The sequence below is a fragment of the Pecten maximus genome, chromosome 6 (genome assembly GCF_902652985.1).
Source record: "Pecten maximus chromosome 6, xPecMax1.1, whole genome shotgun sequence".
In the NCBI taxonomy this organism is placed as follows: Eukaryota; Metazoa; Mollusca; class Bivalvia; order Pectinida; family Pectinidae; genus Pecten; species Pecten maximus.
Genome location: NC_047020.1, coordinates 24,634,485 through 24,659,888, shown reverse-complemented (window position 1 = coordinate 24,659,888; position 25,404 = coordinate 24,634,485). Strand labels below are relative to the sequence as shown.

Here is a 25,404-nt window from a genome sequence, read left to right as displayed (position 1 = left end):
AAAAACCCCGCTGAACACTAATATTGAAGTTGAACTCGGACTAAAATACCTTCTAGACGACAATTTATTTAATTTAAGCTCAGTAGGTTCGGTCCCGAGGATCCCGGATGGTCACCCGGAAGACGTCGTACTTTATTACCCGCGCTGTTGTTTATGTAAGCTTACATGCATGTCGTACTTCACATCGCTTGATTCTAAATGTTTGTTCACTGTTTCCGTTATTGGGACTGGTAAATTATCTTTGGTTACTTTTTAATTGGAGATCTGTGGCGTGGTCATGTCGGTGAAATAATGCAGAAAAGCTATATATGAACGGGCGTGACACTTACATAGCCTAGAGGCGTATACAGGTACGGTACATACAATTCAGTATAGACAGACGTCGATATCATATGACTTTTCTTGTACCGTCACATGACTCTCATAAACAAGTAGTTTCTTTGAGCAATTCAGATTAAGAAAATCCACCTACCATCATAATTAGCTTGATCCCTCGCATGTTTGGATCACTGATAATCTGTACCAAATGTTCAGTGATTTGTTTCACTGGGTCAGCAGACCAGCTCTTTGCTACTGTTCCGTTTATTCTATGTCTCTGGATAATGCGATCATATTTGCAATAGTTTTTCCTCTGTTATTATCCTCGCAACTTTTCCCCATTGATTCTGGTATTGTTATTGAAATTGGGCGGTCTGTCAGGTCGGACTGTATGTTCCGGGTTTTTTTTGTCTCCGGGTCCTGACTGAGTTCCAGGATGTCAAAAGCGCGCTTAGAAGTAAAACATCCAAACGCCTCTCTGCCTACGATTTTAGCCAGAAAATCAACTTTTGTTCCTCCCCAATATCCACCATCGGGACAGCGTATTGTTTTCAGCAAATTGTTTTCCTGTACTTCTTGTAAGAAATATCTATAGTGCCACTTGAAATCAAATAAAGCTTATTCAGGCAATTGTAGCTATTCTGTATAATTTTTTCCACATTTTTGAATAGGGATTAAAATGCTTATCTGTCTTAAATTTCTATTTTACTAGCTTAAAGCATGATCGCAAAACCAAATAGCTGACCGACTGTCATGTGAATGTTGCAAGGTGCAGATTTTTAACGTTTTTTCCCTCAGAACAGACTTCATGCGTAAGTTTCATTTAATTTGTCGAAAATCACAATGGCTGACATGCGGTCATTAAGAATTTGAACCACAGAAGCTATTTGTTGTATTTCCTTTTATATATCACATCAAAATAACTGATAGAGAGCCATTTTTGAATTCAGGTTTTGTTAGTTTTTTACCCATAAAATACGGCTTTTTTTATTTCTCAAATTCGATTTACAGCTTCCAATTGGTACCAAATTGCACATGATCAATTTTAAACTGTTCAGGAAACCAACTGACAGACAGCCATTGACAACTTAAGTTTGTTATAACTATATGAACTTAAACTATTCGCCGTGAAAACTATATCTATCTGGAACATATAAATGTATGTAATCTCTTACTTTAAACTGTTGAGTTTGACGCTCACCTCCTGCATCCAAATCAAGATAGCGGGACCCCGGGGTAGATGCTGAAGGTCACCATCTCTATTTTTCACCAAAACTCTTTGCTTGCAGTAGAGGGATGCAATTTCCGATTCGAGAACTATCATCAGTCTTATAATGTAAAATATTCTACAGAAATGAACATGAATAGAGAACACCTTTGATTCTTGGTCAGTTGTTATCATGTATCAATGAAATTTGTAAAGATACAAAATGTTACCTTGACCTTTGACACTTTGACCTTGATTTGACATTTGATCAGCTGACTCCTTGTTTGATTATTGCTACTAGGGGAACTTACATATGAAGATTGAGAAATATCCCTTCTGTAGTTTCCACGAAAAATCGACTTCAATTGTCTAAATCTAAGCTCGCTGCCTCGCAGCCTTTGTGTGCCCTGGATCAGATTCAAAATCAAGTCAGCACAATTACAAACAAAGAGGAACTTAGGGATGAAGTTAGAGAAAATATTCCCAGTACTTCTCAAGAAATAGCCATAACAAATTTCAATTGCCAAAATCCAAGATCAGACTAAAATCAATGGGTACAACTACGGACCAAGACGAACCCACTTATGAAGCTTAGATGCTATTCCAGAAATAGCAATAACAAGGATTGTTTACGGCGGACGAACGACGGGCTGACAATGGACTGACAATGGACAGCAGATCACGGACGCATCATCAGATGGAACTCCAGTCAATCAGACAAGCTATTTAAAAGGTTGATAGACCGTGTATATGCACCACTGTGTCTTATACAGGTACCTTCTCTGTAGCCTCCCTCATGAATTGCTTGGCAGCATCTGACCATATCGCAGGAACGGTGAGAACCCATAAAATAGCAGACTCTTCCAGTCATACAACAGTTCTTAAATACTTTTCCATGACATGGTTCTATAGAGATCGTATGACTGATGCGAAGACAACCATAGCTGGCATTTTTCCCCGTTGATATCCGTGAGGTCGAAGTGTCGATTCATTTTCTGTCGGTAAAAATTAAGCGAAATGCATATTAGTAAGTGCTTATGAAACAACAGTTTTGTTTTTAAACTGCATATGGAGCTTTTCTAATTTATGTGGTAAGATATGAACTTATTTGATTATAAATAACAGTATCTAAAGAGTGATTTAATTGTTCCAAAAGCTACGGTGAATTGAAAATAAAACGTAAATGGCTACAAAGTTGGAATTAAAATTTCCCGTTTTATCAAAAGTGGTATTTTGTGGAAAAAAATAGTAAGAGATGATGTTTGAATGGGGAGTTATATTTGGAAACATTGTATAATGACTGAAGTTGATAAGGAAATGAGTTGAGGGATGTGACAGAAGAAACATTACAGAATATTTCATATGAAGATACTGCACTTTGTCAAGCCAAGTTATCATTCATGGAGCAATGTTGATCCTTGATTAAGTATTTAACCAAATTATATAAGATATCTTAGATAATTATATCTTCAGTTTATACATTAATGAATGAGATCTTATACAATTTTCTGTGTAAGATATCTCATGTTTAATATATCTCATCAAGCACGTAAGTTATCGTATTTATTATATAAGTTATATAAAGTATCTTATAAAGAAAATTAACTGAGAGGTATCTTATATAAATCGTTTATAAGATATATTATACTTTTTATCATATAACTTATATGATATATAAGCTATCTTATATACGAAATTGAATGACATATCTTAAATAATTCGTTGTTAACATGAATTTAAAGAGCAAAATTATTTGATTTTGAGATTATAAAACCTCCCCACAGCGCTTGGAAGTCAGAGAAGCATACTCCGGGGAATCTGGTTAGAAATGACAGATAGTTGGCACGGAATACTCCAAAACCTTCACGATGAAGCTGTAAATGTATACTGATTTGCTTCATTGTTTTTTATTTAACTATCTTAGCAATCGATTTACTTCGTTTCTAACTACGAAGATGTGACGAAGTATCGGGAGAGGTAAACAATTTACATAGCCCGGAAAAATTGGCGACTTTTTACAGGACTGGGGAAAGAATTCACAATTAGGAAATTAAGGGAACTCTTTTCAAGTAAATTTGAGTTCGAGGCCCCGATCGGATCTCGAACACACGACCTACGGCTCATTTCATAATATCCACATTCTAGAAAGAACATTTCAATTGCACAGCGATGGTCGGTCCAATACCTTGATATTATCATTGTGACAAATTATCCAACCTCCGTTTTTATAAACTGGTATTATTTCTTTTGTCTATTTTGTTGATGAATTTGTTGATGTAAGTTCGATCATTTCGTGTTGTGTCCAAATTGCCATGCCCCCAAGTAATAGGAGACACACCCCAAAATTGACCCAACGACATATTTTTGTTTTTGTCTGTGATACAGTTTAACTTAGGAGTAATCAATAACATCAATGGTAGGATTCTAGAGTATTGAACTTATCTTCCTTATGTTAGCACAAACAACAATACATTTTAAAACATACAATTACGAGCGAATAGTTGAAAATTTGTATTATTTGATTTACTATACCCATAGGGTTAAATACGGATATCGTTCACCTTGTTCTCTTATAACTCCATCTTGACTCTCCGAAAGAAGTGCCATTTCTTATGCGTATTATCTAATGTTAGTTCAGCAAACTTTCTGCTTCTTATGCAAAATATTCAAACTTTCCATCTGGGTTAAACAATAAACTTGTCGAATTTTTCAATGATAAACCAACCCCTCCGACCAAGAAAATGTTGACACGTTTAAATGGGTCTCTTTTAAAGTCATCAAAACGTTTAACAGGGTTGGCTGGCAATCGATATATTATTTGGTCGTTTAAAATTAAGCAACTATGTTCATACATGCACAAGGAAAGAGGAAAAACCTGTTATAACATGTCCTAGAGGAAACTCCACTTACATACTATTTTGAAATGAGATTATGGCTTAATGTAGAAAATAAAACATTTGTGCTCAGGGTCTGCTTACTACTTTTATAAAAAAATTAGTTAGGCATCCGATTTTGACAATGAACTCTAAACTATTGGTCTCTTTACTAGACATGTATGGATTAAAATGTCTCTGCATTTACATATAACCAGACAATGTGTAATGTGTATTTCTTTCGTTAACTGTAACAAAGAGCATGCTGTTTTCATTCATCGGTCTTTATTGTGTAAAACAAATCAAGCAACAAATATTAGACTTTTGCAAACAACCCTTTCATATTGCGCGCATTTAAAAACAGTTCAATACTTATAGATAAGAACCTCTACCTTACCCATAGAACCGACATTTAGATGCAACAACTGAAACAGCCTTTTGTCGTGTGCAGATTCGAAAATAAATGCATTATAGGAGATACATACAATATCTAAAGTCTAAAACGTATCCTAGTAAGATGAACAGTTGCACAAACATTAGCCAACAATTCTCTCGGAATAAGATATACTTCACAGTGACCCTCTCTTTACGATTCTTTTTGAGAAAAGAATACTCAATCAAAGAAACAAATCTAGTATTATGGAAGGTTATACTTTGGAGCAAATTTACCAATTATCAAATTTTTAAAACATAAGAAACCTTGGCTACCACAGTAATTCAAAAATAATAAACTTACCTAGAATTGTGGAATGTTCAACAGCAATGTTATCAGCTTTTCAAATGAAATATCTTTCGTAGCAGTCTAATTACTTTTCCTTGTACTGAATTTATCAGGCCTTCTCAGAATTTAGCGTATCTTTTATAGGCGTTGATTTTTTAATGACATCCATTAAGTATAGTGAGGCGATTTAAGTAACATGTGGTATGTGTAATGTGTACATGAACAAGGGAGTAAAACGTCTGATATCATTTTGTTTTTGGTTTGTCATTGTCAAATAATTATAGAATTATGATCGGCCCGACAGACTTTTAAATTGTCCGTCTTATTATTCGGTAACAGTTGAAAAGTATATTGTCTACTTTTATACATCCATATCGACAGGTTTTGATATACAACCTTAAAAAACAGTGCTCTTACTGATTTTTCTCGTGTCGATTTGGGAAACTGAGAACGGGCCAGTCTGTGTTTTCGCGGTTGTGTCCTTGTTCAAGACACGTTACCCTATTTACTCTGGATGGCATGCGATGGGCCTCCCATTTGTTATTCATTGATGTAGTTACCAACTCCTACAAGGAGACTCGCCCCAAAATGGCTGTTCAGGGGTGATACATTAAAAAGCACCCATATAAATAGCTTCAGTTCCATATAAGGGTAAATAATGGGCCTTCTCAGAATAGCAAATTAAAAATACGTTTTAATTTGAAACCGATCATTTAAAGTTTTAGATTCGAGTTGGTCGTCTTGAATTCAGATCTTATACAAAACAATATATATTCCGTGATACATATGTATATATTGCATGTATTGATAACATGAAAATTAGCTGTAACAAAGGACATGCTGTGTCCATTTAGTCTTTATTCTAAAAGAAAATTAGAACAAATTTAAATGTTAGAGTTCTGCAAACAAACTATCATATTATGCGTATTTAAATCGGCCAATTATACCAATTCAAGACAGCTCAACGCTTATAGCTAAAAATACCCGCCTTGATGACAGCTCCGACAGTGTCCTAGGCTCGGTTACAACCGAAACAAGGACGTTAAGCCTCATCAATCAATTAATCAATCAATCAATCAATCAATCAATCAATCAACAGCTCCGACATTTGCATTCAACGGCTTGTTAATTGTCGTGTGCAGATTTGTAAGGAAATTATACATGGGAATAATAAAAATAATATAAACGTGTATATGTCAAAAGAGAAATACGGCCTCGGTCTATATTGGGTAATTGAGCTCCAAAACATTCGCCCGAGCGTACAGTACGATGTTTTATCACTGTCATAGAGTACAACTCGATGTTAAATGGAATATCACGTGATCAGATGTAGACCAATCAACGTTTGAATGTATCTTTTATCAGTATATTCGTGTTATTTATTTGCTTGTGTTTAACTGAACAGCATGATTTTTAAACACCATTCGGAAGAGGTGCTTAGCACAAGGTCACGTCACTATCATGTGGTCAATTTCATTCGCTTAATTTGTCTGTTTGTTCTTTATTTCAAGTACATACCAAGGCATACAGTGGTGAGTTTCCCTATAGGGACCACAGAACCAAATCAAAAATAGATTGTGGGTTTTCCCCGTTTGGGCAGAAGATTTAATAGGAAGGTGAATGCATCGGGGCCTACTGATTGGATGTTTAGGTGAGAGAAGTTTCCAAAGTTTTATGTGTGGGCTGGGCAATACATGTAGATGTAAAATAATTAGAAAAAAAAGTTATATTTTTCCTAGCCTGTTTTTGTCAGGGGGAGTTAATTAAGTGTGTATTTTGTTGTAAATTTAGATGAATTTTTGGTGCTGAATTCAATACAAGATGGCGGCCCCCATATAAAAAAAAGTTCAAATTGGTAGAATTTTTAATCATTCTATTTAAAGGTTTCCGAGATGACATTCTTCAAAATTATGGCTAGTGGACCAGTGTTGAAAACTCCTTTTAAGCAGTACAGTGGTAAACGTTAACATTACCGTCTATGGGAAATCATTTGGTTCCGGGGTCCCTATAATACGGTTTGATACGACCAGAGAGAAGTGTTTGGATGTAAACTTTAATGTGTCGCCTCTTGGTGAAAGACTAATAGTCTACATATCTATCGTATATTAACGTGACTTTGACATCTAAATGTGATTCAAATGCGCACTTGTTTGATTAATATGTTTAAATAATCTAGTTTGAAAAGATGTAAAATGATGCAATAAACAAGGTCTCATTTAGCTAGGTCATAAGCGATATTACGACATAGTACATACATCAGCGACACTGTCACGTGATTTCCGACATTCGTGAGGTAACAGTTTCACGGCGGTGTTTGGTTGAAGGTGTTCTATGGTATCTAGAGGACACGATAGGTGAAGGCCCAGTGTTTTCTACGTATTTAAAAAAAAACCACTAAATAAGAGGAGAGTTTAAGGCATTTGACCACACTGCAATGAACAGCTGTCTCATTTTAACAATCATTTCTTAATTATTTTACGGGGCTGGTTGTGAAATGAGAATATGGTAATGAAAATCTTATTTCAGTGACAGTGACTGTTGTGTTCTTGACTTAGTATGCAGGTATTAGAAGCTAGGACTATTCAATTCAAACATTTACCCCTGATCAGAGCAAAACTTGTTTCCATCCCTGGTTCGATTTCCATCATGTTACTTCTTTGTAATTTATTAAATAAACTGTACAGGTAGTTCCCCTAAACAAAACTGCAGTCATGGGAGGGGGTAGATGTTTTACTGGAATAGCCCTTACTAGCACTAAGATTCTTTGTGAAATATATAATCTATAAATATATATGTATACACGTAACATAGTTTTTGATTTCATAGTGAATAACTGTTGACAATGGAAAGATTTTTTAAAATTGGGGACGAATATGAAAGCAACAATAAACATGCTAGAATATACACTGTGGTAAAAATGCATAATAAATGTCATCAAACGGGCTGAAATATTTACAATGTGTACTAGGCGATGCAGGTGATGTTGACATGCCAATTGATGGCCAATGCTATAATGTAGACTAATGGATTCTCATCCTGCCTTGGGGGTGTGACAAAGAAATCTCAAACCGAGGGGAAATTAATTAAAGTCCAATCCGAGGCTTGCCGAGGGTTGGACGTTCATGAATTTCCCCGAGGCTTGAGCTTTCTTGGTCACACTCCTAGATAGGGAATGCTTATTTTTCTCTCACCACTTCAAATAATTGCATATCAAATCGGTCGTCAATGTATGTTTGTTAACAAATGCATATGGTCGGCGCATAAATATCTTCATTTAAAGAAGTACCCTTCACAACCCGCCAAAAATGCATCCCAATATCATTACATAAATAATTCTCAATATTTATTCAAAAAGACATTGAAATAAGGAGTCAGTGATACTATTCTGATGTTAACAACAGTGCATCTTGTCATTCCATAAAACTCTGTGTCTCATACGCATTATCTAACATTAAATAACGCGGGAACTATTAGTGACGTCACCACTGTGAACTGTGGGAGAAAATGGAAGGAGTAGGTGCTTGAGTATATTTACATCTGCGTGTTTATTACTGCTGCTGAAATAAGGTGGTGGTCTGAGAAATACACTGGACTATGTTTACGCTAAAACATGCTTGTAGTACCTCATAAGCCAACATTTTATAAGGTTTCCAAATCCATCAATCCTTTCTGATGTTTTTATCTGGAAACCAAAACAATGTCAATGACGAAACATATCTTTTTTAGCAACAGTGACCTTCCTATTTGACCTTTCGACTTGAAGCTTAATCTCACTCTTTCAGTTTAATTCAAATCCATTAATCTTTTCTTAATGCATCGCCAATATCCAGGAAGACAGACGACCAGCGGGAAAGACATATGGAGACAAACACTTTAGTCCCTCCGGTTTCACTGGAAGGGTACTAATTAGAAAAGACAGCTGTGTGCCTTGTAATCTGTGCTGTAAATACTAAATAATACTAAATTTAGTCTAAAACCGATACATAGTTCACGGTACCACAACAGTCTGATGGAGAGACATTCGAACAGTTCGTAATATAACTGTTCCAGTCAAAGATTGGAGTTATACGAATATGGAGGATATGGTACTTGATGGGGTTGTCTTTGGTGTGAAAAATTCGAAAAATACGTGAGTTATCAACCTGATGGTACCTACAGCACTGGGCATCGCGCGAAACTATAAAGTCAGCCATGCACAGGCTAGACACATGTTAAAGGCAAACTTACATGAAAACTGTCGACAGGGTAGTTATACCGAATAACAACACCATCATCACACATATATGATACTTATACTTATAATACACTGTATCGTACAAGATTACATTGACGAGACAGTATCTATGTAGAACATATACTTTTGTACCACATGCCAGTTTCGTTTTAATATTTTTTCTGTTTTCGTTATGTCACACTTACCTTGAACCGTCGGGATAAAAAATATCACAGGTACAAACATGATTTTGGTATCATCAGATGTTTGAAATACGTTGTCAGAACTGCTGATCGATGGTATTACTGCGTTATTTTAGATACGCAGCTTTGGCATTTATTTTGAACATACGAACAAAGAAATAAAGCGTTGTGTAACGCAAGGTAAAAAAATGCCTTACGGATGGAACCATTACATTACAAGAGTATAATTAGTATGACTCTAACTGTTAGTACAGGATTGTTAAACACTTAACTAGGCGAAGCCTTCACATATCCGATTTGGAATATAAATTGAAGACTTCAAGCAATATTGAATAATTAAAACCCAAATATAAAATCCAAGGGACGATATTCTGGATTAGTAATGCAACCTGGGGTTCTGTTAAGGGCTAGATAAAAGATTTAAGATTCATTTCACTCTTTGCGGCGCACTGTCGTGTTCAACTAGAGGTCATATAAATAATGAAATCTTATAATGTAAGTGATAGCAATTAGCTAAACCTTACAATACAATCATACAATAATTAAGTAAAATCATTGCACTTCTCATACAATTATATAAATTTACATACAATGCTTGAAAGCATTGGCGAAATTATAATCATTTTTCATAACAACATTATCCTCATCACCGTGTGTATTAATGTAGGGGACCGCGTTACTACGGGTAGTACTCTCCGAAGTATTAACCTTATCATACCATACAACTACACTTACACATCAAACAATACAATCATGCAATAATGTAATTGACAGCATTACATAATTTTACATTATCGTTTTAAATAATTCATTAATAAACATACAATGTTGAAGGAAAACAATCAGAATCGTGTACATACATAGCAGTGGCCCAAAGATCCTCTTTTTAAAAGGTGAGCAATAAGTTAAACTTCATGAAAGAAAACACAAAGTCTTTCAGCCTTTGTGTAGGTTACACTTCAGATTAAATTATATATATTTAAAATGTAATAAACCCTTGCGTACAAGGTATGTCAAAATAACAAACTTACCTTGAGTTGTTATTGGTCAGACAGCAATTTTAACAGCTTAAAAATACCTTCCGTAACGGCCTTTTTTTTTGCCCTTCTTAAGATTATACGTGTCTTTTATGTAGGTTTATTGTTTGGTGCATGTTATTGGGTCATTAACATGATCCATGTTCGATGTTGATGTCGTATATGAACAAGGAAATAATGATGGCCGGGTGGCACAGTGGTAACGCATTTGCCTTTCACCTACGATGTACATGTAGGTGGCCGGGGTTCGATTTCCCGACCGGTCGTGAAAAGGTTTGAGGTAACCTGCTTGACCACGTGGAATTTCTCCGGGAAATCCGGTTTCCTCACAAAGTAAGACATCCCACACTTCCATCCTGGCGAGGGAATAATACAAGTGTGTATAACTTGTTTCGCAATAGTTGTAAAATAAAATAAGTTTACATTTAAGAAGATGAAAAGTCTGATATGACACAGACAACTACTTTAAAGTTTGGTTTTTAAATGATGACAAGTCCGTTATAATCAAAGAAAAAAGAGCATAGTACAGGGCTTCATTGTATTCTGTGATTTGAATTCGCGAGATATTATGTTTTATAATATATATAGTCGGGTGTCAGTGCATATTTATAGTATTGCCTCATTAAAACAATATGGTGATTGTTGAACTCTAAGTAAAATAATGTCAATCCATGTGTGATGCTAATGCTTTCTGTGTGATAAAACTGCCCTTATGCATTCACAAATATTTATATTCATCTGGTGTGTACAGCGATATATTCCACGATATGTTGTCGAGACACAGGCTGATTATTTCGCTACAATATTGTATGTAAATTTTCGTTTCCCTTTAGTGTCGATTTGTATAACATTTAACTACTACTTATGGTTACGAACTTTATGTAATTGAAGTGATTTTTGATTGGAAAGGGTTTAAATGAAGAGACAAATGAACTCCTATGATTTCTCAATTATTATATACAATCGTTCTCATCTACTATATAGAAGAAATATACCATGCGCTTATTGCATGAATCATAGATGTGCTTTATTTTGTATTATTTGTTGCAATGAGTATCCTCATTTAAAAAAGGATTAATCAAAATCGTTAACTCCAACCATGCGTTTTGGCGTTTTTGTTGTTTGTTTTGTTAATTATGATTGTTTAAAATGTGCTGTGCTGTCAACTCTCAGCAAATGGAACTCTTTTTACAAAAATATTGATGCTACTTCAATTATTTTAAAAACAATTATGATATTGATTGAATAGAAACACTTATCTCCTGATAAATGTAGCATCCCCCCTTTTTTTTGCAGTTTTATAAAATATCAAGATTAACAAATAAAAGTTTTACCAGAATGGATATGTTTGATAGAAAGATAATAAGTACAGAATACGACTCGTAATCATAAATGGTTGGCTTCTTATGAGTCTTCTCCATAATTACAATATAAACAATTAATTTTTCACATCACCTGACATGCATTATTTGGATATAACGACATACTTTTACTTAGAAAAATAGTAGATGCATTATGTTTAAATCATTTCTAAAGATCGTTTTAAGAGAAAATGGACGAGAGACTGAAATATAATACTACAGATATTTTCAATTGCAAATTCATATCTTAGCTTCATTTTTAAAGAAAAAATAATTGTAAAGAAATACGAATATATCATGTGCTTGCATGTACGTATGTGGGAAGCAATACCACACAATATTTCTTTTTAAATTATGAAATTTGAGTTGGAGAAATGAAGTTACAGAGACCTAGGATCGAACCTTGACCAGTTACGATAGCAATAGAGATCCTGAACCCTAACCACTGACGTATATGTAAAAGAACTTTTATTTTACGTATTTCATCAATATTTTAACGCATCGTCAGTGACATCTAGAAATTCATTGATTATAGATAATCTAAAACGTTACAGTTAATACAAGTGACCTCAATACATTGTTAACAATATTTTCGTACACATGTTTATAATACAGAAGAATGTTTAACATAATCTAGGAACACGAATGTTATTTTCCAAAAAATTCTGTTTTAGAGAAAAAGAAAAGAATAACAGAAATGTATTTAAAGCGGAAGAATCATATAAAGTGATAGAGACAAGATTAAGTATAGTAAACAATTGCTATTGAATATAACAGCAACATCTTGCTTGGAGTGTTTGCTTTGGGTAGGATCATTAAGAAATTTTGCAGTACTGGCTCTTTCAAACAGGTAATTGCTCTAATCCCTGTGCGTTCAGCAAACATGGCAACCGGAAGCTGCCAGGCGGTGCGGTTAGATCATCTAGTTCTGTCAATATGTCTTCAGAAGAGTTGATGTTTAGTCGCTATGATAATTAACATAAAGATCAGGATTACTATATGAATACTTGTTTAATTTCTTTATTTAATAAATATAAGCGTTAGATGAAATAACGACAAAACTTCTGGGAAATTGGTAAGGGTAGAACTGCGGAGACATTTAGCGCGTCAGGTAGGAGCTCGGCTATTTCATGTCCTTAATATGAAATCAGCATGCACGTTCTTGTGAATATGGCAAAAAATGATCAGATTATGACAACGCTCTTTCTAACCATATACATACGAGTTGTACAATTATCATGCAATTTCGAATATCTATTAAACGCCAAAGTAACTCACAATATTAACCATAGACTATTTCTAGACAAATAAGCAAAAACAAAAAGAAGTAAGAAATCACAATCAGCGGTCAGTAGCCCCTACTTAAAACACTATTATAATATAGCTTTTTAATTTATTGGTATGATAATGTAATAATTGAAACCATACTGCCAAAACGCGTGTAATTGTTCGATTATTTCATGATCTCAATTTGCTACACCAGTGTTTTCTTCTATAAATGATGGAGAATAAGTAGTTTGTAATTTTTTTATTTCTAGAACACACGAGCTGTATATTAACGTGTAGATATGTTGAAAATAAAAAATAATCACTCCGGTAAAACATTTCGGTAGTCGTCTCTGATAATCTTCGCCGCCATTGAAATCAGCGGTCGGTGAGTAAATTTTACGGAACTATAAAACAAGCGGACCAATTTTAAACACAAACAATTAGCGATGTCTTCACTCATAAGTGTCACATTGCAAACTTATACATAAATATCTAAGTAAATTGATTATTTGTCATTCAATCATGTATTCTCCAACCGATCGCCATTCCGTATTTTATATACACATAACGTAACCGCACGTGTCTTTAGCAGTAAAGCCTAACGACTTACGTAAGTGTGCATTGTACTTCTTTTGCTTTATCTGTTAAACGCGATATAAGTGTTTTGTAACCGATACATAGTTTGTTTAATTAATAAAATCCTTTGGTATAATTAATGAAAAGTATCTTTATTTTGTTGTGTTTGAGGTATAAATTAACTTTTGAGCCTGACAGGCGACGATCATCACGAAGACACCGAGGACATGTAACGTTAACATATATGGTCATTATCAAGAAAACATCGATCTATTGTCAACCATGAATAATTCGAAGTCCCGCTGTTTCAAAGTTTTTCTGTTAGTCCCTTGAACTTCGAAACATCGAAGTTTGACTGTATATTTAAATCTAGAGAGAATATTTCTCTTTCTTTCTTTCTTTCTTTCTTTCTTTCTTTCTTTCTTTCTTTCTTTCTTTCTTTGTAATGTTCAACTGCAGTTATACATTTTGAATTTTGAAGCTGCATTTTCTTGTAAATTATTTTTCAACCGAAATAAATTCATTATCAAAATCAGAGTCAGATTGAATCTATGTTTAGTTTAAAACTGTTAATGATTGAAGTTAAAGTTTGGTTGCTAATATTTGTTTTCTTGGAAACCTCCCAATCAATACTCAGTGTCATTTTAATTTCGCGATTTGCAATATGTAAACTATACACGTGGGGGTAATTTTCGTGATCGACCCACTTTCGCTTGTAGTTCAAGATTACGCAAATTGATATCAAAATAATACGCGTGGGGGAAGTTTCGCGAACAAAACGAATCCGCGTAATTAGCGTAAATTTCCCCCTCGCGTAAATTTCAACGTTTACAGTACCTAAAACGATAATGTATTTTCATGTTTCATGGTAACTGCAATTTTAATTTAACATAACTCAACGTATGCATGTCCCAAAATAAGTATTGTTGCTTGTTAAAGCTGGTACTTCCGACACACATCGTGAGCATCGTTAATTTTTAAAACATATAAATTTCACTGAATACTAGCTATGAAGTAATAATTTGCAGCTATGCTTTAACATTTTGTGAGTAGACAAATACATTTTCCAACAGATTTTTTCTTTTGTATCCAGGTATATGTCGGTGACATACTACCGGAGACAAGTCAGTGCTACAACGTAACAAATATTGATAGATTTATACATCTTCAATTACGGCACGGAATTTGAAGACACAAAAAGAATTCACATTCACTTGGAACATGAACTGTTCCATATAGACACGATTTCTACTAACAGTGTTCATTTAACCAAATTCTATACCTACAGATAAAATTGTTTATTGATCAACGCATTTTGACCTCGACATCAATTAAAAAAATAACTCTCGGAACAGAAGTTTACATTAATGCCGTAGACAGTATTTATAAATATCGTTAAACTTAAAGAAATACATCTCGTGACTGTCGGTCAGATAAATATCCTCGGTGTTGAAACCCTGACAAAATGTACTGAAATGACTTTAAAGAGACAAAAACTAGATATAGTGTATCAGCATATGATTTTGCAATATCATTGAAGTGTTATAACTATGATGGAAAAGTAATATTAATGAATCACCAATTTTGTATAATAATATCACGAATTTATAACAGTGATATCACCAATTCATTATGATGAAATCACCAATTTCTATAATTAGATCACAAATTCATTATAGTAATATCACCACATCATAAAAGTGATATAACCAAATCATTACAGTGTTATCACCAAATTATTATAATACAATCACCAATTTATTACAGTGATATCACCAATTCGTGGCAGTGATAGCACCTGATAATTATCGTAATATACCATCTTATTGCAATGCTATCACAAATTAATTAAAGTGATATCACAAATTCATTACAGTGATATCAATTCCTAACAGTGATATCACCAATTCATTACAGCTATATCATCAATTTATTATAGTGACATCACCTATTCTTCATAGTGATATCACCTATTCATCATAGTGTTATCACCAATTCATAAAGTTATTACAGTGATATAACTTATCCAATATAGTCTCTTTTTTAATTGAATATAATATAAAATAAACTATATTTCACAGTCAAACAAGTAATTGAATACAAAACTTTGATTTTATATAATAATACCCTTTAAATCTTGCCCGTAATATATCTGGAGGCAAAAATTAAATGAGACATGTGTCTGTACACCCTGATAAAGTATAGTTTTTTTTTAATTTTAGGTAAGGTAACTGTCTCCATATTTTTGTTGGTGTCAATAAACGTTGTTTCCTTTTGATATTATTTTGTGCATAATTGGAAAACTCCACATTCATACACTCGGGCGACCTTTGATTTTATTCCTAATTCATTCGGTTACTTTTTACCATATACGTTAATGTTTTTCATCGAATACTTTGCCGTTACTAATCTAGATAAAGGACATCATTTTAGTAGATCCTAATTTAAAATCCGCTTAATTATTTCAGTTTAATTTTGCCATGTTGTCTTTCGGCATTTAGAAGGTGAGAGTCACACTTATTGAACTTGCAACACACTGTACAAACACTAATTCGATAAACAGCTAATACACAAGCACGCCCTAACATTACGCCAGATAGTAGAGGTATAATGTATTCCCCACAGTTACCCACTACTCGCTAGGGTAGCTAATGCTTACTACTGACATTCGTAAAATTGACATCTTCTAGGCCGTACTTATGATGTCACTGCTGAGGAAAATAAAATACTCTGTAGATAACTAATGATATTTCCACACCTCACACATAAGAAATTTGTGCTCAAATCCCACCCCTGTCCTATTATTTCACTTGAATAAATTATTATTGTGTGAGCAGGTAAACCAACAAGATTTAGGTCGACAACGTGAGAATGTATAACTCCCACATGAACTGATTAGTATTGAACTGAATTCATGGGTAATACCATACAAGCAAAATGGAGGTGTTTACCGCCGTGCTATTTGTTGTTGTGACTGCCTTGATTTTAGCATGGATCAAGCAAAGCCGTTATCTCCCTCCAGGACCAGGGGGGATACCTGGTTTATCTGGATTAAAGATAATGACCTCGGACAAAATACCGATGAGAACTTTCCGGAAATTGAGGAGGACATATGGAGACGTTTTCAGCATACGGGTCGGAACACAACTACTTGTTGTCCTAAATGGTTATGACGTCATCAAGGACGCTCTCGTGAAAAGAGCAGACGAATTCTCAGATCGTCCGATTCTCTTCATTAACAGTATACTTACTAAAGGCAGAGGTAATATCTTAGTATATTATTACGATAAGGTAATTGACATTACACACCAAATTGTAGTTGGTTTATTTGTAGCTTAGTCATCGTATATTTTATCACATATGTACTGTCGATGGACCTGCATACATGTATATGTACAATTCGTATCTATATATGTAAATACATTGCGATCCAGGTATTCATATCATCTTATAGACGACTTCCAAAATGATCATGTCAGGGTATCGGGCCGACCACCACTGCGCCATTGAAACGTTCCTTTTTTTAAGAACGCCGATGTGGCGATGTGACGAAGGAAGACAACTTTTTGTGTCGCGCCCTGACCGGGCCTCGAACTCACGATCTATGGCACCCAATCGCCTAGCCAGAAATACCCGCAGCTTATACCGCTGCGCCACATCGGCGTTCTTAAAAAGAACGTTTCAATGGCGCATTGATGGTCGACCCTGACATGATCATTGTGGAAGTCGTCTATAAGATTATATGAATGCCTGGATCGCAATGTATTTACATACATGGATACGAATTGTACATATATTATATATATTTCTCTCGGTACAACTACGACAGGACATTCAAATCTATATCTTCGGATCAACAACACACAGTGTATATGATACATTGTGCTAATAAATAGATATATAACTTAGCAACACAAACGACGAAGGAAGACAACTTTTTGACTCGTGCCATGACCGGGCCTCGAACTCACGATCTACGGCACCAAATCGCCTAGCCAGAAATACCCGCAGCTTATACCGCTGCGCCACATCGGCGTTCTTAAAAAGAACGTTTTAATGGCGCAGTGATGGTCGGCCCGATACCCTGACATGATCATTGTGGAAGTCTGGGAATATGGAATGCTCCTTGCAGTGTGGGGTGAGTGACAACTGGACGGGCGAAGGTACTGGTGAGTGTCCGTGGGTTTACTGTATAAATCCGTGTGTATTTCTCCGTTGACGAGTGTGGAACAGGTGTCCAAAAAAGTATTTTTCTCATCGAGATGTCGGCAGTAAACTTAATGGTTTGATGAAACTCATTCACGAAACGAATGAATTCCTCGAGGGACTCTTTACCGGATGTCCACTTGATATCGATGTCGTCAATGAATCTAAACCAGCTGAGTGGTTTCGAGGGGGCTGCTATTAGCAGCCTAGACTCGAGATGGCCCATAAACACATTCACGTAAGATGGTGCCATTTTGGTGCCCATTGCCGTACCACTAACTTGAAGATAGTGCTCTCCGTTGAATGTGAAGTTGTTCAGCGTGAGTACTAGCTTAAGAAGTTCCACTAAGCTATCTGTTGAAGGATGCTTATTCCCCTGAGTGTCCCACGCAGAACGGCAGGCTATGATTCCGTCCTCATGTGGGATGTTGGTGGAGAGGGAAACTACGTCGTCTCCAAAGTTTGATTAAATTCCATTATCATAGAGTACGAACAATATTATTCTATCATGTCGTGTTAAAATTGATGTCATATTTACAGGTTTACTAGCCAGTTCAGGAGAACACTGGAAACAAACGCGGACATTCTCCCTAACAGCCCTCAGAGAATTTGGGTTTGGTAAGAAATCACTGGAGGCAAAAGTCAAAGAAGAAGTTGATGTGTTCTTGGATGTTATTGGCCAACATAATGGTGAACCCTTTGACATCAACGCACTAGTGCATTCGAGCGTGGCAAACGTCATTTGTAGTATTGTATTCGGGCGACGGTTTGACCACGATGATAAGGATTTTAAGTGGCTACTAAGTAATGTCGACCCAGGACCGGCCGGCCCCACCAGCATTGTAAACACGTTCCCCGTGTTACGATTCTTACCAGGTGATCCATTTGGCATTAAAACATTTTTGAGGAAACTGTTACAACTTAGAGGATACTTCCGGACATCGGTAGAAAAACACAAAATGGCGTTTGATCCCAACTCTCCACAGGATTTAATAGATGCTTTTATTAAGGAAAAATCGAAACACGATAAGGACAATCCTGTTTTCAGATGTAAGTATTGATAGGTAACATTTCTTTTTATCATTTTTATTGACACAATATAGGATTGAACTTAAGGAATTATTTGCAAGAGGATTTTGTAATACGCAGTTCACATTCCTTAATTGATATCAAATATATATAAATGGGATATGTAGCAACACGTAATTTGATACCTACTATATCATTGAATCTGCAGTAAACAAGTAATTTCATATCAAATATAGTATTGGATTGTAGATATCAGTAATTTCATCTCAAATATAGTATTGGATTGCAGATATCAGTAATTTCATATCAAACATAGTATGGGATTTGCAGTAACCGAGTAATTTGATATCAAATATAGAATAGGATCTGCAGTAAGTCTGTATTTGATTTGAAATATAAAATTTGATTTGCAGTAACCCCGTAATTTGATTTAAAATATAGAATTGAATTTGCAGTATCCACGTAAGAAGATATCAAATATAGAATTGGATTTGCAGTACGCTGTAATTTGTTATACATTTAGTATATTTAAGGATTAAACTGTCTATTTTGGTGTCTATGGTCGATATAGATGCCAGAGCTTTGCAAACAAACGTCATGCTAGCACAATATGACACGTTTGTTTGCAAAGCTCTGGCATAAATATCGACCATAGACACCAAAAAAAGACAGTTTAATGCTTATATTTACATTCTCGACATATTTGTTTTGTTATTTTTGAAAATTAAAATTGATTTCGCTTAAAAATGCCAATATTTAGCGACTTTGTTCATGGGGTTCGACAAATGGAACAGCCAATTTTTCCAAAATTCATTTGTCACGTTCAGATTGGCAAACAAAAAGTGCATAGTCTGTTCAATTCTTTTGATTATTTGTGTAACAATATTGTATTAAATTTCTTTTTGGTACTTTTTAATTAATATAAAAAACGACGTAGTCCTAGGCTTTTTTTTCATAGAGCCATGATTGTTTACGTTAGTGGCAAGTAGTTCCGGTGGGTGAATATATTCATGCGCGGCATGGATTTATGTCACGTTTTGGGTGTCAATTATGCTCACATAGACTGCAAATCTTTTTACTTAGTTTATATCGTGGCTTTGCCACCAAAATGTAAATATTATGATTTAGATGTGTGTGTTATTTGATCCAAAAACTATTGAGGTGCTTTTGATCTTCAATACATAACTTATGTATACTTATTTTTCATCGTTTTCCATTAGATAGTTTTGATGCGCAAATTCATCAGTATATTAAATGTGACGGATCGTGTTTGAACTAAACAATATAATTATGCATGACTTATATAGATGCAAGTTTGCACTGTTTAAAATATGCTATCAAATTTCAGATGATAATTTAGATTTTATCATCCTCCATCTGTTTTTGGCGGGAACGGAGACTACCACTACAACTATTCGCTGGGCCATTGTTTACTTACTTCGAAACCCGGATGTACAAGTTCGAATGTTCCGGGAAATAGAATCTGTCGTCGGTCTGTCCCGTCTACCAACAGTTGCTGACAGACCTAACCTACACTACTGTGAGGCTTTTATCACAGAAATTCTACGCCGTTGTAATATAGTTCCCCTATCCGTACCCCACGGAGCCCTGAAAGATATTCACTTCAGAGGATATCGTATTCCTAAGGGTTGTACAATTCTTCCCAACCTGGATTCCATTTTAAACGATCCTGAGAATTTCCCTAATCCGGAAACATTTGACCCGACCAGATTTTTAGATGATCAAGGAAAGTTCTGTGGTGCTGAAAAAGTGGTTGCTTTTTCCCTCGGTATGTATTCTTATTTCGTTTTACACGGTAATGTAATCAAGTTCAGATTATACAACCTACAACACAAGTGAAAACCGTCATTGAGTATGATTTTGATAATATACAACACTGCGTCACAGCAATGATGCAAGGATGCATAGGACAAAAAATAAATAAAAAACAGACTATTAGAAAATAAAAAAGAAATATGATTTTCGAAGCACTGCAGATGCATACGTGGGTCAAGGTAAGAAGGCGGGAAAAGAGGTTGATTAACAAGGTAAAGTGTAAAGTATATGAAATAATGGAGTTTCAACATAACAATTACAGGAAACGCTCTATATGATACAAGCATATATTGACTTCTAGTACCTGTGTTTAAATTTGGATTATATTCAGCTGCAGATATAAAAATCGAGGTGACGTGTATTTTTTTTTTCGACATACACTATGTTATCAGTAAGACTAACATTGATTTAGAGCTGACTTAACGTTTCTATTGCATATATATTTACCTTGGTATATTAAGAGGCCAACAGATTCCTTAGTATAAGTATTATATATTAATACACGATAAAAATGTTTCTAAATATAGCAATAAAATCACATTTGTGTATGTATTAAATATGTTTTTATCATTTTGATAGACAAATTAATACCTATAACGCATTTTTTTAATTATTTAATTCAATATTTTCTCTGCTATATGATAGGCGTATACTGTGTCACTGTGATGAGAGGGTTTTTCATACACCTTGCTTTTTGCTTAATTCTTGTTTTATCTAAGATATGAAGAATGCAATGTAAAAATTGTATGTTTTCCACTTACAGGAAGACGAGTGTGTCTGGGAGAGGCGTTAGCGAGGATGGAAATGTTCTTGATTCTTACTTCCTTTGTCCAGAGATATGAAGTCGTGGCTGACGAGCCCGGTAATCTTCCTTCAGAAGAGGGACTTTTCGGCATCACCTACCGCCCGGAGCCTTACAAGTTCCGGGCTATACCCAGAGGCTGACATGTTTCGGCATCACCTACGGTCCGCATCCTTCCAAGTTCCGCCCTGTACGCAGGAGTCGATATGAGGATCAATTGTAGAAATATGATTTCATGATCTAAGCAGAATGACAGCATAATTATATCCGGATAATGATATGTGCTTATTGGACATTACAACTTAAGTTAAATGTTGTCATTACTAATGTGTACTTGTAACATTTACTTGATGTTGCGAATACGTATTAAGAGTATATACGTGCTGTAATACTAGTGTTTCAAAATAATACATCCTGTATCTTCTGCTGCATCGTGCATTTCTATTTAAAGCACTGACAATAAACGGTATGGGAATACGGATAACTAAATCCGGATTCGTATCTGGAGGGTAGCCACTATTCATTCTTATTAAAACTGAGAATAATATATGTTACTTACTCGTTATATTAAAGCGACTATAGTTGTACATGTATAATTCGTACTCGTTATAAGCGATGATATCTCCTTATAAATAGTGAAATGCGTTTCAGATATAGCTTTTAAAAATGATCTATAAACATATATTGACGATTTTTAGCGCCGGGGCCGGGGTTCAATTCCCGCCGGCGGGATTTTATATATTAATATATATATTTTAATTTTTGATAAACATATGTAATATAATAATATCAATCAGCATTTTTAGAAAAGGTAAATATATTCACAAATGTGTTTATAGTTGTTATAATTCATATTTGCTCGGAGTTGTAAATTATCTTTTAACACAAAGTAAGCTCTACAGTAGGCTAACGATATATTTAGTATTATCTTTTCGTAACTCATATGCAAATATGATTTTATAATTATTTCAATATCTTAAATCAGTGCATTGGCGCAGAAAAAATAATTTGACGAATGATTTTTGCATGCCGCTCGTCAATTTAACGCTTCAAATTTTGACTAACACTAGTGCTGCATGTAAGTCTTGTGTGTTGTCAAATGTTTCTTTCATTTTAGTTTTTTTAAGTGAGATAAAAAAAACATCCATAATTATCATTATACTTTTTTTAGTATATATAAAACAGGATGAATTAAATTACAAATGTCACTGACTTTCTGGTGATGAAACAAAAACAAAGTAACATGTACTTCGTCGGTTACAACAGCTGTTTATTTAAAGATGAAATCTGTATTATAATGCTAGTTTATTATTTGTGGATGTTGATCAATAAATCTTTAACAGCTCTAACACATTTTTTGTCATTACTTTTTTCGTATTCCTGTTCATGCAATTTTGGACTAAATCCATGTCCCTAACAAACTGTCATTACATACATCAAATTATTCATCAAAATGATGTATTCATAAAGAAAAATTTCAGACATATCACAGAGTCGGAAATATTGCTTTTCAAGTAATTATGGTATTGAAAAATTGTAATCATGGCTATAAATATCACAAAATATACTTAATTCTCCATGCATCAAATTTTAAATATCAAATACACAGATTATTCATGCAAGGTATTGGAGTTTCGTATATACTTTGCTTTAAGCAAATTCCGGAGGTTGTATTGGTTCCGGGAACATATGTCCACTGGAGCCGGGGACATATGTACACTGGTACCGGGGACGTATGTACACTTGTACCGGGGACGTACAGTGCCGTGCCAAAAGTGAGTAGCCACTTTCAACGTCAAAAACGACGTTTTCGCCGTTACGTCGTATTTTAATAAAATGAAAGAAATATATTTTCAAGTAATATTGTAATATCATACATCATTTTAATCGTGATCATCATGTCCATAATCCGGAACGCGGAATACGGTATTTGGTTTCATTTTTAAGCACCGTTGTCGGTGTAAACAATATGGCGCCACACGGTAGTGAAATGTCACAATGCCAGAAGCAGACGATCACAGCAATGCACGAAAGTGGAATTTCTGGACGAAAAATTGCTGAAATATTGAACATATCCCGTTCAACAATTCAGAAGTTTCTCCAACGTTTTCACGAGAGAGGAAGTTTAGAAAACAATCCCCGAAGTGGTAGGAGCAAAATTACCACCGTCAGAAGTGACACTCGGCTTTCGCGGCTGATAAAACAGAACAGACGTCAAAGTTTTCCGGATTTATTGGCATCATTTAATGAGTTAAACCCCACTGAAGTATCTGAGAGAACTTTAAAGAGAAGACTCAGTGATTTGGATTATAAAAGATGCGCTGTTAGGAAGCGTACTACCATTTCAAAGGTGAACCGTGAACGACGTGTAAAATGATGTCGAGATCATCGGACATGGACAGTTGAACAAAATTGGAAAAATATAATTTTTACGGATGAAATAAAGATTGTCTTAGGTCAGGATAGAAAAGTATATGTCTGGAGAAAACGCGACGAGACATTGAAACCGGAATGCCTTGGTCAGTATAGTGCTCATTCGCCACGATCAAATATCTGGGTCATGTTTTGGGGATGTATAACTTTTCAAGGAGTGGGGGTATTGACCCCAGTGGAGGGTAATAATAATTCTGAGAAATATATAAATGTTTTAGATACACATTTGTTGCCATTTGTTGCGAAAATGTTTGGAAATTCTTATTGGATATTACAAGAGGACAACTGTCCCGTCCATGTGTCAAGACAGACCTGCCGGTGGAAAACGGAAAATAATATTGAAACAATTCCTTGGCCAGCACAGTCCCCAGACATCAACATAATAGAAATTCTATGGAGATTACTAAAAATTAAACTAACAAACAGACTGAATGAATGACATTAGGTCAAAGGCAGATCTGGTGAGGGTCGTTTCTGAAATTTGGAATCAGCTGGACCAGAAAAGAATACAGGCATTATATGAATCAATTCCAAAGAGAATACAGGCAGTTATTAAAGCAAAAGGATGTATTACCAAATATTAGCAAGTAAGTTACATTATTTTTGCTATTTTATTGAAAAAACGTCGAAAATACAAAGCCATCTACTTGACATTGCAAAATGACGTCGCGTAGAAGTGGCACTTATGGCACTACACTGTACGAGTACGAGGGGTGTTCCAAAAATAATGTCACTTGCATCGGTGCTCATATAGCGGAAGTGCTTTTGTTCATTTAAATTTGCTCTGCCCTTCATAATACTCTCCGCCAGCCAGAACACACCTTTTTAGCCGGTCAATCCATTTTTGGAAGCATTTTTCATACTCTTCAATGGGTACACCCATCAGACACTGATAAACAGCAGATCCAAGGGCATTTCTCGAATTGTATCTCCTTCCAGATAAATGATATTTACGTTTTGGAAAGAGAAAATAGTCGCAGGGGGCCAAGTTTGGCGAATACGGAGGGTGCGGAAGGACGGTAACCTTCTCTGACTCCAAAAGGTCAGTCACAATACGTGCCTTGTGAGCGGGTGCATTATCATGCAAAAGTCGGACATACTTAAGTCCTGTTTTGGGGCAGCGACTTTTGTAGTAGTTCTTTAAGTTTCTCAGAACAACGTTTTTATAGGTCTTGCCTGTGACCGTTCTGCCTTTTGGCACCGGGATTTGAATAGCTGGACCCTTATTAGTGAAAAAAATAGCATACAAAACCTTCTTTACCGTTCGTATTCGTTTGGCAATACTTGGGCGTCTGGCATTTTTAGTGGCCCATATTCGGT

General features: G+C 35.1%; 1 protein-coding gene across 1 annotated transcript; it reads left to right on the top strand.

The window, feature by feature from the left end:
- The first annotated feature begins 16,715 nt into the window (after positions 1 to 16,715).
- On the top strand, positions 16,716 to 23,000 carry LOC117329326 (cytochrome P450 2H1-like). Its single transcript, XM_033887236.1, has 4 exons — positions 16,716 to 17,040; positions 18,525 to 19,034; positions 20,362 to 20,802; positions 21,613 to 23,000. The coding sequence occupies exons 1-4, from the start codon at positions 16,716 to 16,718 to the stop codon at positions 21,792 to 21,794; spliced, it is 1,458 nt and encodes a 485-aa protein (XP_033743127.1). The 3' UTR covers positions 21,795 to 23,000.
- The last annotated feature ends 2,404 nt before the right edge of the window (positions 23,001 to 25,404 follow it).

What these genes read in the sequence shown, in the direction of transcription:
- LOC117329326 (XM_033887236.1), top strand. Translation starts at nt 16,716, where the DNA reads ATGGAGGTGTTTACCGCCGTGCTATTTGTTGTTGTGACTGCCTTGATT. An exon ending in TATACTTACTAAAGGCAGAG is followed by an intron (nt 17,041 to 18,524) that starts GTAATATCTTAG and finishes TCATATTTACAG; the next exon opens with GTTTACTAGCCAGTTCAGGA. An exon ending in GGACAATCCTGTTTTCAGAT is followed by an intron (nt 19,035 to 20,361) that starts GTAAGTATTGAT and finishes ATCAAATTTCAG; the next exon opens with ATGATAATTTAGATTTTATC.